The 16159-nt window shown below is 37.7% G+C and overlaps 1 protein-coding gene across 1 annotated transcript; it reads left to right on the top strand.

Annotated features, from left to right (window-relative positions):
* Positions 1-12594: 12594 nt before the first annotated feature.
* LOC125207875 (putative xyloglucan endotransglucosylase/hydrolase protein 32) lies at positions 12595-14596 on the top strand. Its single transcript, XM_048107376.2, has 4 exons — positions 12595-12849; positions 12993-13093; positions 13274-13491; positions 13843-14596. Exons 1-4 carry the CDS (start codon positions 12642-12644, stop codon positions 14207-14209), a joined length of 894 nt encoding a protein of 297 aa, XP_047963333.1. The 5' UTR covers positions 12595-12641; the 3' UTR covers positions 14210-14596.
* Positions 14597-16159: the final 1563 nt, after the last annotated feature.

Genomic DNA, 16159 nt, shown 5'->3' with positions numbered 1-16159 from the left:
GAGGGTCGTTCACGTGTCACACCCACACACACGCACACACATACATACACGCACACATATTTTCCGTATACCATTTAACCCACTTTCACTCAATCTAGATGCATGGGGGGTTCAAGAATACCGATTAATCGGTTAGATGAAGAAAGGTTAATATATAGGTACCTTTTCTTGTCAAAACGAACGGTAGAAACAAAGTAGAGACTTGATTCTTCAAAAATCTTGAGGCTCAAACTCTAACTCTTCTCACAAGATGAAGAATTATTGGAGAAAAGTGGAAGAAAATTGAGAGAGAGGGAAAAAGGGAGAGAGGCGTGTATTTGGGGTGGGGGGCGATTTTTTGATGGCTAGGGTTAGGTGTTTCTCTTATTTATAGGGTTAAATAAAATCTTTAGGTAATTAAATAGAATATTTGGGAAGATTTGATTCTACATAATTAAATAAATTAAATATTGTGAAGTAGAGAGGAAGGGGGAAAATGGCGTGAATTAGGGTAGGGAAATAAGGGATTTTCGAAAATTATGGCTTTTATTTAGCCAAGATTTTGTTTGGTATATTTTTCGGAGTAGAATAAAATATCACGGAGCAAAAAAATAAAAATAAAAATCCTCCCATTCAAGTAGGAAATAGGCGTGTAATATAGCTATTCAATAAGGAATGGATTTTGAATATTAACTAAAATAAGATATGGCAAGATCTCCTTGAGGTATGGTAAGATTTGCTAGAATATTTAATTTTAGGTATGGAAGGAAATCAATAAGGGATCAATTAAACAAATAAAATAATTCTTCCTTCCCAAAAATAGGTGATTTTCGAAAATCACCTAGAATCAATAGGGTGTCAATTTTTATCATTAAGAAATAGAGAATAATTAGGTTTTGGATTTAATTTGGGTAAATATCTCAAGAATTAATTCAAATCCGGAAAAATAGAATTCCTTCTCCAATAATAGTAGGGATCGAAAATATCAAATAATGTGGTTATAGTATTTATGGAAATTTTCCTAATATTCTCACTCACCCTTAAACAAATAATTCACCACATAATTTCACCTTTAAATCAAATTTTCACAAGCCACGTCACACTCATCGAGTTTGACTTTTCAACCCAAACCTCAACCCTAGACACAACTTGGTCATAAGAACTCATGCAATAAATTCATTCATCAATTAATTCACGTCTCCCACGTCATCAATAAGAATTTTACGGCTCTAAAATTAGGGTTCGAAATTTCGGGATGTTACACTACCTTTTTATGAATAAAATCAGTTTGGCTCCGATTGCTTTGATCTCTGAAATTCTTTATCTTTTGATTTTTTCTTGAAGTGTGAGTTTCCAGCCTTTATCTCTTTTATATTCTTTCGAGTTGTGTTTTGGTGTAGAAGGTGGTAATTTATTATTCTGTATTTCCCAAAATGATCATACATTTTTTTTATCATAATCATTGAATTCCATCTTCTTTGTGGTATAAGACACGAGATTCATGAAGCCCCATGTCGAAGGATCATTCCGGGAGAAGTCCAAAAGCGTGAACACGATCTTCGTGATATTGAGTTGGAAGAATTAAGAAGACATGCAACAACTCCACAAACAGCGTGCCAATACAAGGGTAACATATTATGTGATATTCCATATGATCTGCTCCCATCTTTGTGATATTCTGCATGATCTTCTAAGACTTCCCATCAAATTAAGTAACAGGATTCCCGATACACAACTCGCTAAGAATACCTAGGAAGTTATTCGTGCTCACTGCCATGGTAAAGATGTTTGCAAGCTGATCACCAGATCAAACAAATGGAAAAGCAATAATCGCAGCTTCAATATTCTCTTTTATGAAATGTCGATCAACCTCCACATGTTTGGTCCTATCATGTTGGACTAGATTCTCTAAAATGCTAATGGCAGCCGAAAGTTCGAGACGTAGATGCAAATGTGCAAGGTGCATGAAAATATTAATAGACTGATCAAGTAAACACACACTAGACCTAATCATTTGTCGTTGAACACATAATCTATGTGTTCAAAACTACTGTACTTTTCAGCCCATTTGTCGTTGAAAGCCATTAGGAGTCCCGGTCACTTTTGCACACTCGTTTTATAAAAATGATACTCCCTTTGTTCCATAGTAATTGAGTCATTTTGTCATTTTGGTACGTTCCATAGTAATAGAGTCATTTCCTTTTTTAGTAAAAGTCAACACATTTTTCAACACCAACTTTACTCTCTCTTACCTTTTTCTCTCTTCATCTCTCTACCTTTTTCATTTTCCACTTTATTCTTTTTTTTACTTAACTCACCTAACACAATTTTTCTTAATCTCCGTGCCGAAAAGAAACGTTTCCATTATTATAGAACGGAGGCAGTAATAAATAGTTAGGTCATCCACAACGCTATCTCTTATTCATCCTTTAACCATCTCATCCCTTAACTATTCATGGGCTCCACTATATATACTTTTCAGCCCATCTCTTAACTAGAGACAACACATGCATCCCTCCATCTCTTAACCATCTCATCCCTTAACTATTCATTCAATTTCATTTTTTATTTTTAATTCCAACAAATTCAATTAATAAAAACACACTTCATTAAATAAAATAAAAATTACAATTTAAAGGCCTAAAAAATAAAAAAATACATAATTAAAATCCTAAAAAAAATAAAAATACATGATTAAAATACTCTAAATTAAATTATAAAAACTACTCTGCCAGCGAATCATCCCCCGAAGTTGGTGGCGGTGCACCCAAGTTAGATCGAGACCGAATACCAAGTTAAGCTTTCATATGCTCAATTCCGTCCATATGGGCTTCAAATTGGGGAGGACTCATCGTGGCGAGCAGGTACATGGACATTAGGGTGTTCGAGCCCGTGCCGGAGCCCGAGCCTGAGCCCGCATGGCTTGATTCGCTGCGGCCCCTCCCCCTCGCTCTAGCCGCCTTCGCCGTCTTGGTCCCTTGCGGCCGACGTCTAGAACCGGAAGACCCCCTGCATCATCGGTTGGCGTGCCCTCTTGTGAGGTATTGCCTTCGCCGCCCTCACTAGACGAGTATTGGCCACGCGCCGTGTGCTTCGTGCGTTTCGAGCTCGAGCCCGACTGGACACCGCCAGTCCACCTTTCAAGGTGGTGGACTTGCGACCAAACATCGACATGCTTGAAATCTATACCGACGTCGTCTTTAAAGACCTGCAACGCCGCTCTCAGAATGTCGGCTCCACTGGTTCCACTTTGGTAATTTGCCTCTTCTACCCTGTATATCGCGCAAAATTTTTTGACATCTTTGTCGCATCGGTCCCAATGACCGCGGAGCATCTTCACGTTGCGGGCAAAGGTCTTCTTCGGCCTTCTTGCGTTGTAAAGTTTGGTGACTTTTTTCCAGAAACACAAGCTGGTTTGTTGATTCCCGAAGACAGGATCGTACGAGACGGTGATCCAAGCGTCGTACAGAGCCAACGTCTCCTTTTGGTTGTATGGATGACGGTCGCCGTCGACCACAACCTCGTCGTCGCCCTCTTCCTCTTCTTCCTCCTCGGCCACCTCGGCATTGACGCTGATCCTGCGGAGCCTCCACCTATCGGCCGGTATTCCAGAGTGCGTTCATCCGGAAAATTCTCCGGAATTTGGGATAATCCCGGCGATTGCCCGTACCTCTGGGGGGGAGGGACGATAGTATGCATCCACATCAAAATATGTGGTGTTTGGTACACCGGCGGAGTCGTCGAGCCTTGGGTGCCCGGCGACGAACCGGTATCGGTAGTACCCAAAACGTTGTACATGCCCGCCCAATCGCCAAACGAGTTCAAGTCGAACCCGCCGGAGCCGCGGCGGCCGCCGCCGGAGTTTCCATCGCCAGACATTTTTTCAAAAATTGGAGATAAAAGAGACAAGATATTTGAGAGAAGAATAGATGAGTATAGTGTTTGTGTGTAGAATGGAGAATGGAAGAGGAAGAGAGTATTTATAGAATAATAAAAGAAAAATAAAAAAAATCGACCGTTTGAATTTTTAATTTTTTTTTCAAAATTTCGAATGTAAAAAAAACAAATTATGATGTCATAATTACGACGCCCACTCGCGGGCCGGAGAGTGGGCGTCACGCCTAGCGCCAGCGCGCGCCACGTGCCGCTGGCGCGTGGCGAGACGGCTCGTGGCCGGCCCCTTCCGTGCGCGACACGCGACGAGACGTCCCGTCTCTTTGGGACGAGATGCGTTTTGCAACGCGGTCTCGCCGCCGACCGGTCTCGCCGGGACGAGATGGAGCCAGTGACGAGCCGCGCTGCTGATCCTCTTAAAGTGGAGAAATGTTAAAGTAAGAGAGAGAATAGTGTTAAGAAGACTCTTCTCTATATTATTCGCTATCTTACTTTATCATTTCTCCACTTTAACTATTTATTATCATTTTTATAAAATGAATGCGCAAAAGTGACCGAGACTCCTAATGGCGGACGGAGGAAGTAGCTATTAACTAGCATATGAAAGTATGTGGAAGGACATTTTGGGACAGGATTTGATTGCTTGCTGCCACGCACAAAAAACGGGTTAAGAATTACTACTTGGGTTTCAAATAAGAACAGGAGGCTAAACTGATAAGTTAGACTAGGTGAAAATATAATTGTCGGAACCAGTTCATTTTTGCTATAAATGATAATAAGTCTCACATTCCACTAATTCATTACATTCATATTTCATTTAAAATCAATATCTATAAGTGAGATTCATATGCTACTAACTATTTTTCACTCACTTTTCTTATATCTTAAAACTCGTGCAAAGAAATGTGACTCTATTAGTGGATGAATAAAGTATATAAATATACAAAAAGATATCCTAAGAAAATAAAACAAATCAAATAAAAACATAGCATATCCTTATCATCTATGGAAAACATGACAATATTTTAATAAAAATAGATTAAATAATACTCCTATTACTATATTCTAAATTAATAGGGAAAATCGATGAAATGGATAGGTATCTCTATGAAAACGTGATTGAGTGATAGATCAGTTATAGATTTAATAAAAAATTTACTGTAAAATTTAACTATAAAAATTATATTTATAAATATTAACATAAATAAAAATGTTTTAAAAATTGGATATAAACTATAATTAACTCTTGTACTATAATATACTCTGATACCATAAATAAAAAATAAAATTTAATCTATCAGTCGTCGACGTATATAAATTTTTTTGGCATTTATAGGTAGGCACCGAAAAGGGAGACTTATTAGCTGCTCTCGCATATGTAGAAAAATCGACGGTGCATCTTTTATAAATTAAAGTATGATTGAACTTTTGCAGTAGATTGATAAATATTTATTGTCAGCTGGCAGCATCTTAAGGCATTCCCTATATTGTCGGTAGACATCAAAATTACTTGCTCTCATATACTCCCTACGAATAGTGCTATCTTTACCTGAGCTAAAAAGACATAGAGTATCAAAATAATATTGTAGAAGATTTGCAGTTAATTATATTGACAAAATATAAAATCTAGATGCAGTTATTTTAATTTTTCACAGCTTACAGTAAACATTTATTTTTATATTCCTCGCGTCCATAAAAACTATGAACTATTTCTATTTTAGTCCGTCTTAATGAGTATGAATATTCCAATTTTAGAAACCATTTTCTCTTTAATAAGGTGGGATCCATTATTCACTAACATACTTTAAAAACTTTTTTCTATCTATTTTTCTTACTTTACTAATTATATTTAAAAATTCATGCCAAATCAAATATTCATATTTTTACGAGAAAGAGTGAGTTTAGAGTATCCACTATAGGAGAGCCGCGGCTCGTGGCTCTCCTGTGGCCCGGCCGTGCCTCCCTAGAGTGCGAAACATGGGCTTTGGTGGGGGGTGTGGGGTGTGCCCACGAGAGCGCCACTCGCGTGGCCCGGCCGCGGCTCTTGGGCGTTGGTCGCGGCTCCCCTATTGCAGCGGCCACGAACTGCGACTCTCCCTATTTTCAATTTTTTTTTTCTTAATTCTATAAATATTTATATACCCATTTTTTAACCCCATTTCTACACAAATTCTATAAATATACTCATTTTCCCCCATTTTCTTAATTAAAATATAACAATGAAAAAAATAAATTATTTGATGGCTTGAGGATGTCCACCATAGTATAAAACATGGGTGGTGGCTTGGCTATGTTTTGTGGCTTGGCTCGATCAACTATAGTGGACACCCTAAGACATTGCATCTGGGTTAATGTGAAGTATTAATTTTGTACGTATTGTCCTTTTTAAGGGATATTGTGCTTTTTTGCTGAAGATGATTTAATGTTGGATCATAAAGACAAACAGCTTGTTTTCAATAGGTGTTGCTTTTTAGGGCGTGAAAGTGAAATGTCCTATGATAATCCGATCCTAATTACTCATGAATTCCATCTTAAGAGCATCTCGATCCGTGCTCTTAAGAGCACGGAAGTGGACTCGGATCCAATTTTACTCTTTGTCCTTAGCTAAGAGCATAACACCCACATCCGTGCTCTTAGCTAAGGACAAGCTCAAGGGTCTCATCATTCTATTATTCAATTAAAATAAAAACATTCTCACAATATTAAAATGCATAAAAAATACTCGGAATACTATTACAACTTACAAAATAATTAAAAATTACATAATTCAAATCCTAAAAATTAAAAATTACATAATTAAAATCCTAAAAATTAAAAATTACATAATTAAAATCCATAAAATTAAAAAGACCCACTACTCGTTACCGAATTTCGCCCAAATGTGATTGATTAGATCTTTTTGTAGCTCAGTGTGGGCTCTTGTATCGCGCATTGTGTGTCTTCTTTCGATCCTCTCGTTCACCGTAGTATGCACACCTCGGCTTGGGGGAGACCTCGCGGTTGAGCTTCCAGCTTCATCCTCGTCATAAAAGTTAGCCGCCATCGGTCCTTCGTCGGCTATAATCATGTTGTGCAAGATAATACACGTGTACATGATGTCGGCGATATTCTTAACGTACCAAAGCCGAGAAGGGACTTCACAATGTTGAATCGGCCTTGAAGGACCCCAAAAGCTCTTTCGACGTCTTTCCGAGCAGACTCTTGATGCTGCGCAAAAAGAAAGACGGCTCTTGTGGATTGCTGAACGACTTCACGAAAGTCGACCACCTTGGGTAGATACCATCGGCGAGATAGTAATCCATGTGGTATGCATTTTCGTTGACGGTGAAGTCGATCGCCGGTGTTACACCATTCAAAACATCATCGAAGAGTGGTGAAGAATATAGCACATTCAAGTCGTTGTTGGATCCGGCAACACCGAAATATGCATGTCAAATCCATAGGCGGTAGCCGGCGACCGCTTCAAGGATAAGCGTTGGGTCGGGAAATTCTTCCACTTCCAATACATGCAGTCAATCCTGCCTAGCATACCAGGAAAATCGTAGACTATTTCGTGAAGATGAAGCAACCGTTGACAATCGTCGGTGGTGGGTGCCTGAAGGAATTCCTCGCCGAAAGCAGAACGAACGCCGTCGCAAAAACTCTTGAGGCATAGGATTCCAGTTGACTCACCGACATGCAAATACTCATCGAAGAGGTCAGCCATTTGCCCAGTAGCAAGTTGTCGGATGGCACAAGTACACTTTTGCAACGCCGGGAGACTTTGCCGACTGTTGCATCTGCACCTAATTGAAAGTATTCAACACGGGTAGACAATGTGTTGACAATACTCATAAACAACCGTTTTAACATGCGAAAACGACGCCAAAAGTAATCTTCTGGATACCGCGGCTGGTCGGAAAAATAGTCGGCAACGAGCCTTTCGTGGGCTCCCTCCTGATCATGAGGGATGTAGCGACGTTTTGATCTAGTTGGTTGAGGAGGAGGGGCGGGGGTTTTGGCGGCGACATAGGCGGCACGATATTGTTCATAATATTCTTGTTCTTCGCGTTCCGCTTCCGCAATGAGATCGGTGAAATCCATCTTTGAATTTTTTTAGAGAGGGTTTGAGTGAGAGAGGAAGATGTAGATGATTTAGTATGAAAAAGTATGAATGAAAGATAATTTGATGTGAACAGTGGATGATGAATGTGTGTATTTATAGATGATTTTGGGATTTTTAAAAAAATCACAAAAATTCAAAAAAAACGTCCATAAACGGCTCTATTTTTTGGGAATCTAAAAATATATTTTTAAAAATTTTTGGTATTATTTCTGAATTTAAAAAAAAAAGAAAAATCAATTTTGCCAACGGCTAAGCCGTTGGCCAATCAAATCGTGCCACGTAGGGCTGCTTAGCGGCACGGACGTGCTCTTAGCTAAGAGCAGCGTCGTGCCACTGGCACGGATAGACTGACGAATTTTTTTTATACCGCTGTGGATGCTCTTATTACTCTTCTTTCAAGTCTTAATGACAAACATGAGTACTCATTTCTTGATCCGCCATGGGGTGATCTACCCATAGAGCTATAAAAAATTTAACTAATTAACTGAGACTTTTGGTTTAAAGCAGGAAGTTTTCAATTGTTATTTTCACAATAAACAGCACGCCCTCATACAATATCCGATGTACTTAGTAATTTAGGCTAAAATATCGCCGACAATGGAAAAGTCGTAATTGTTCAAGAAATGACAAGTGGAGTAGTACGTAAGTAGTAATTAGGATGATTTTTTTAAAAATAATCTAGCGGTATATTATTTATTTAACGATAGTAATAATAATAATAATATAATTATTATTATTGTTATTATTATTATTATTATTATTAATTTTATACTGCTAGATTGATACTTTAATTAAACTAAATAATAACGTTATCCTAATTGTAGTTCAACTGCAACATAAAATAATATTATTACTAATTCAGGGGTAAAAGAAAGTGAAAAGTATGGAAGTCACATGAAAGAGGTCCCTAGTCATTAAAACTGTCGAATGACTCGAATTTTAGAATTGCTGCCGATTGCAAATGCAAATACTATATATATAGTGGCCGTACATGAATTATTAGCATGTTTTCGTGAATTTGGTGGTACAGAATTAATTATTACACACGCATACGATGCTTCACCAAATGGAAAGACTAAGTTTTTTTTCTTTTCTGTATAAATTATATGGGGACAGCGTCCTCAATCTCTGTAGTATTAATTCATAATTATACTCATTTTAAGTGGATCATTTTCGATTTAACGTGTGATTTTTAATTCATAATTATACTCTCTCTGTCTCAATTAGTTTTTCAATTAGTTGCCAGGAAAGGTAAATTTCTTTTCATTAAAATTGGGGGTGACAAGTAGTTAGAGAAAAAAAAAAGTGAATTTGGATTCTTGTATTTGATGCTTTGTATTTTTCAAATTGATGTAGGAAACTAGGAATCCACTTGGATCGGGACGATTGAGATGTGGAAGAAGAGAGAGAAGGATGAGGGGAATAAGAAAGAAAGGGAAATTAAATATTTTAATGAAAAAGAGAGAGTAAATAGACTAAATTATTTTTCATGGCGATAGGGTATTTTTTCTAAAAAAATAAAAAAGAGCTCGAATGATATAAGTCGAAGTAGACTAAAAAATGTTCCCTCTAAAATAGAGTTGTTACAAATTAATGGAATGAATAAAATAGAGTTAATTGTTACAAATTAATGGAATGACCGACAATACTTTTCTATTTTTTTCTCCTACGTTATTTTTGTAATTTCTATTTAATTCTTGCCACTGCGCAAAATTTATAATATCCGAGTGGTGGGCAAATAAGAAACTTATACCACGTAATACATATTATTAAATTTTTTGATTTCGACAAACTTGTAATCGCATATTTTATTGCATTTCGTGCTATTGTTTCTGTAGGGATCAGACTAGGTTCGAATTCACTAATTACTAAGACCTCTTTGTTTTTCATTAGAAGAGCTCATTCAAACTCTACCAAGCGACTAATTTGTTATCAAGATTACAAGCTTAGATACAAGTGACTACAATCTAGCTATTACAATCAAGATTAAACCCCAGCTCGCTTCTTGAGTGTCCATAGCCTGCACACTTAGAAACACTAAACAAGATCCTCTCGGATCTAAAACAGTTACACAAGTTAATAGCAGATTAAGGAGAACAAGGATCAGATCAAGGCTATGGCTCAGCCACCCGCTAATAGTACAAATCTATTCACCAGAAACCTAAATCCAAGGGAGCACCGTTGAATCCACAAGTGATTCACCTCACACCGCAGATTCCAACACCAAGCAACTCCTTCACATCGGATCTAGAACCACAGAGCACAATCTCACGCAAGATCTCTCACACACCAAACCCTAGGTCTCTGAAACATCCAAGCAACCGAAGCAGTTGCTTCCACCAACTCAGTCACCGGTCTATCACTCAAGGAAACCATGATAACCATAAGTCAATGGCCGGAGGAGACATCGGAGAGGAAGAGAGAGTAGAGAGAGAAGAGAGCATTCACTGAATCGAGTGAATAGAGAGAGAGAAATCAAAATAATGAGAGACTCAAAGAGTCTCCTCTCACATATCTAACACAACCACAATCCAACGGCTTCAGATCATAATCCAGGTGAAGAGTACACGTGGCAGCATTTGGCATAAGAGGTAAGGTAATTGGGCTCAGCCCAAACTATTCTCACACGGGCCAAATAAATAACCAGTACAAATGAAAGTCCACCAACATATATTCAACATACTCCACCTTGGACTTTATTATGAGAAACCAATTTACACTATAGGCTAAGGTTTAATTCATCACATCCTACAAGGGAGTTCCCTCACCAACAAAGAACAAAGTTCACTATCATTTTGGGAAACCATTTAATATTTGAATGACGGACGCATATTTGTATAATTTAAAAGAAGTAAAACTGAAGCACTAAAAGCTCAAATAATATCAACTTATATATCGAGTTGTCATCACACAAAATTAAATAAACAAATAATAAGATAAAGAAACAAATTCTGAGCGCCCAATCTTTGGTCCCAAACAATCGAGAGATAAAAGATTGGATTGCTGAATGGTAAGTATATGAACAAAATTCGTCACCAAATCCACAACAAACACATACTTATCATGCAAAATAACAAGTCTAAACTGGTTAGATCATCGCAAAGAACAACAAGGTGCACGGTTACGTTGGAGGGGAAGTGCATGCCAAGATAGCACGTAATCGCTTGTTTCTAATTCACACGACATACACTATGCGCGCGTGCAGCACAGACGGGCGCCTCACCTCAATTATGTAGTTTGTTTCTAAAATAATTTTTCTATTCCCTCTGTTCCATAGTAGTGGAGTAGTTTAATTATGTCTATTTCGTAGTTAGTGATCTGTTGCATCACTGCTGTAAACAATTTACTTAGTTAAGTATATCATTTTTGTTTATTTCACACTTCCAGTTTCTATTTACATTGATTACACTTACTATTTTATGTTTGATACAACCTTTCTTTAAGTTTCTATTTGTTTCAAGTTGCTTAGTGTCGGTGCTGGAAAATAAAAAAATATTACTGTACTACGTTTAAGTTTCTATTGTAGCTTTTGTTCCTTATTTCCGTAATTTAGATCATTAAAGTTCTTAGTGTCCCATTGATATTAAGTGATGAATGAAAAATTAAGTATATGAGTTATAAATATTGCAAGTCAAGTGCATCTTTAGTGTGGGATTGCTTGGTTATACCTTACTCCATAACATATTATCAATCGGTTATTTCTTGTGAAATGAAAATAATTGTAACTTGAAAAACTATTTATATAGAAAAACAAGTATTGTATAAGCTTGAATAATGTAAATTAAGCATATTGCGATCATGCGATGTATATATGAGTGTACTTGAACTAAATTGCAGAGGAAAATCACCGTCCAAAATTTAAATCTCCGGAAAAATCAGTCATCAACTCATGAATGTTGTGCACAGACACATACAGAAAATCAAATCATATCTTCAAACTCAATATTAAGATACTCTTGTCCCTACTCCATGAAAGAAAATTTGCTATAAGCTAAAATCATTTTTATTTTTAGGTAAACTAAGTTCTTACCATCCCTCACATCCTTAAATTTTCAGACCCCACCGATTAGAATTAGGTGAGTATGTTTCCTTTTGCCATTATAATTAATAAATAAAGCGATACTTGATTTGATTAGTTAAGTGGAGAAAGAATAAAGTAGAAAAAAAAAGTAAAAAAAAAAAAAAGAGGATGATATGATATCCAACAGCAAGTAAAGAAATGCCTATCTAGAACGACGTACATCTAATATAGATGGCATTATACCAACAAATTCGTGAGTCCGTGATAATCAAGTAGCAATGGTGCACCGATAAAACGAGCAGTAAAAAACGCCCGAAGCGAAACTCACCGTGTGCACTACTACCCCAATCATACAATAGGGGCTAGAATTCTCCTATGTAGATCCACAAATAATTGGACATTTTGGCCTAGCTAAATTGACTGAAAAATGCAAGTAATTCATCACCACAAAATTTCACCTATGGCAAAGACTATAGGCATAGCAATCTGAGTTACTCTGCCACCAAAAGCCAAAATCACTGACTTCTCCATTTGGCCCTACCATTTTCCATTATTAATACGCCATACTCCCTCCCCATCCTCACATTTATAACTCCAAACACTAAATTACCCTGCCATTGATTTGGATCATCTCCTCTTGTCATGGCATCTCCATTTCTTCCACTTACTCTCATCATCTCCCTCATTTCCACTCTTGCAAATGCAGCTCAATGGCCTCCCTCTCCTGGCTACTACCCTAGCTCCCGGTACCGCACCATGAGCTTCTATCAAGGTTATAGGAATCTATGGGGTCCGGCTCACCAGAATACGGACAATAACGGTGTCACCATTTGGCTCGATAGAAACTCGGGTTGGTTCCCTTAACTTCTTTTGTTTTACTTGCAATATATGCTATAATGGTATTGTCTCTACTTCATGTAATGTACTACCAACTTATTCGAGTAGTATAGTAAAATCATTGACTAATTCTTATTAGTTTTGGATGGTGCTTAGGAAGTGGGTTTAAGTCTGTCAAACCATTTCGTTCCGGTTACTTTGGAGCCTCTATTAAACTCCAGCGTGGTTATACAGCCGGAGTTATTACAGCTTTCTATGTAAGATATTTTGTTTTTTGTTTCTAAAAAAGGAATGGCAACATAAAACTTTAAGTGGCATTGTAAATACCGAAACTACATTTAGTGAGACAACTCATCTTCACCGAATTTAACTAGTAACTATTCTTGATTCCCTATTTTTATGAGGCTAAATCTTTGATCATGACATGAATTATGCAGCTTTCCAACAGTGAAGCTCATCCGGGCTTCCACGATGAGGTGGACATCGAGTTTCTTGGGACAACATTTGGGAAGCCTTACACTCTTCAAACTAATGTCTATGTGAGAGGAAGTGGGGATGGAAGAATTGTTGGGAGAGAGATGAAATTTCGTTTATGGTTTGATCCCACTCAAGATTTTCACCATTATGCCATCCTATGGACCCCTAAAGAAATCACGTAAGTATTTAAATATCGATGTTAGTCACAACAAAATAGTAAAAATTTAGTGGTCCGAACATATTTTCACTATGAGTCATAATTTAATTATATTCATTATGATTGACTGAACACACACACTAGATTAATTGCCAACACTACCTAGAACTTTCATTCAACAATAAATGCTAGCCCGTAACAATATGAATAGCATCGGAAAAAAGCGATACCTACTATCACATTCTTCAATAATAATACTCCAAATAAATGTTGAGATCCAATTGGCAATGACAATAACACAATGATAGATGATGATGTGATCTACATTGTACCTTAGCACTTTGTAATAATTTGGTGGGAATGAAATTTCAGATTCTTTGTGGATGATGTGCCGATAAGGAGGTATCTAAGAAAGAGTGCAACAACATTTCCACTAAGGCCAATGTGGGTTTATGGATCGATATGGGATGCATCATCGTGGGCGACAGAGAATGGAAAATATAAGGCCGATTACCGCTACCAGCCCTTTGTCGGAAGATTCACCAACTTCAAGGCTACCGGCTGCACCGCCTACTCCCCGCCCCGCTGTCGCCCTGTCTCCGGATCCCCGTACCGGTCGGGCCGTCTGACCGGGCAGCAGGCCAGAGCTATGCAATGGGTGCAAAGTCACTATTTGGTATATGACTATTGCAAGGACTATAAAAGGGACCATTCCCTTACACCGGAGTGCTGGCGCTAATTATGTCGAATTTTTATTATTAATTGCAATATTCTTAAATTTTAAAAAAATGGTTTCTTGAGATGTGACTGCAAGATTAGAAGCTGCATCCAAACCCACCAAAAAGTATAGAGGGAAAAACTATTGTACTACTTCTAGTATTTATTTGCTTGTGGATTTTTGTTGATGTATTTGTTTCAAGGTATTTATTGGAGATAACAAGAAAATAAGTGGTGTCAGTGGTACTATACTATAGTACTGTATGAGTATATAGTAATGTTGTCCGGTCCATGGTAGCGGGTCTCTGGGGAAGGGGCGATCGGCCTCTTGACCCTCACTTGATCCGCCACTATATATAGTATGTATTCACTTGTCAATTCTCAAATAAAGCCACTTTAAGTTTTAATCTTCCTGATATGTCATTTTTTCCTAGCTGGAGAAAGTTAAAAGTCGACGCTATTTCATGTTTTTTCAATATATATGTGGTAAATAATACTCCCCCAGCCGTCCCCAAAGAATATGCACTTTGGGTTTGGCATATGTTTTAATGTAAAATTGATAAAGGAAGAGAGAGGTAAAGAGAAATAGTAATTAAAGTATTGTTAATAGAGAATTTGTCTCACCTTATTAAAGAGAAAAGACTTTCCAAAATTATAAAGTCCATATTCTTGTGGGACGGACTAAAAAGGAAAGAATGCATATTCTTATGAGACGAAGAGGGTAATACTATACATCTCATAAAAATAATAGACATTCTTTCTATTTGGATCTGTCCTAATAGTTTATTTATACTTTTAATTTGATAAATTTTTTTTAAAGAAGTGGGCCTCTTTTAATAAATATATGCTATTAAAACTTGTGTTATTAAAACTTGTGTTATCTATATCCTATTTTTTTAATAAAAATAATAGACATTCTTCTTTCTCATACTTTAACAATTGTATATTAAAACTTATATTATTTTAAAAATATATGCTATTTTTATTGGACATAAAGAGTACATATAAATATAAAGCATATTCATGGTTGGAGAGTGATCAATGCAATTTGATCTACACCATTATACTGTAGGATGTTACCGTAACAACCAACACCAATATCGTCTTTGAATTTTAATTATATCAAGGTTTTATTGTAAAAAATTCCATTTGGTATCTCACTCAGTCACTCGTGTCATTAAAGTGAGAGTGCAGTGACAGCTGTACACTGCGGCATGGGTCCTAACAATTAGAAGATTGATTATATATTAATTATCTTTATTAGAGAGATGCCAGAGAAGTTCATTAGTGTAGCTGGTTTAATTATCAACTGCTGATTTATGAGACCTGAAATGTTTGAACCGAAATCATGTGACCAAAGATGAGAATGAAACTTCATGAAAGAGAGATCTTAAAGAGAGATCTTATTCACTTAATCAAGCTCAAGAAATGACTAACATAAAATTGAATATATAAGAGCATCTCCAATGGTCGGCTAGCGACCGGCTAGCCGATTCTTCGCGCTGGCCGATCGGCTAGCCGAACCATTGGAGGCGGCCAGCGCGAAATCGGCGAGCTGACCGGCGTGGGCTGGCCGATCGCTCGGCGCTGGCCGATCTGCTAGCCGCCATTGTGGCGGCCCGATCGGCCAGCGCCGATTTTTGTTTTTTTTTTTAAAAAAAAACCTATATAAACGCGATTTTCGTTTCATTTTCATTTGCACCACTTGTTTTAACGAGTTTTCTCTCTCTCTAACTTTCTGTACAAGAGCATCATCGAGCGATGGATCACAACAACGAGTCCAGTCCAGCGACGAGTGGATCTCAGACTCCCACGGTACCTGTGGGATCTGGATGGGGGCAGATGGGCGGGCAGATGGGCCCGGGGTTTAACATCCCTCGGAATCAGATGATGGGGATGATGGCCGGTGCGCCGGGGGGATGCAGGGGGGGAACCAGGGGGGTATGCCGGGGGGTATGCCGTGGGGGATGCC

The sequence above is a fragment of the Salvia hispanica genome, chromosome 6 (assembly GCF_029641045.1).
Source record: "Salvia hispanica isolate PSC_SH4W2 chromosome 6, Shi_PSC_v1, whole genome shotgun sequence".
In the NCBI taxonomy this organism is placed as follows: domain Eukaryota; kingdom Viridiplantae; phylum Streptophyta; class Magnoliopsida; order Lamiales; family Lamiaceae; genus Salvia; species Salvia hispanica.
The sequence above is the reverse complement of the archived record's forward strand: the minus strand, read 5'-3'. Positions and strand labels throughout refer to the sequence as shown.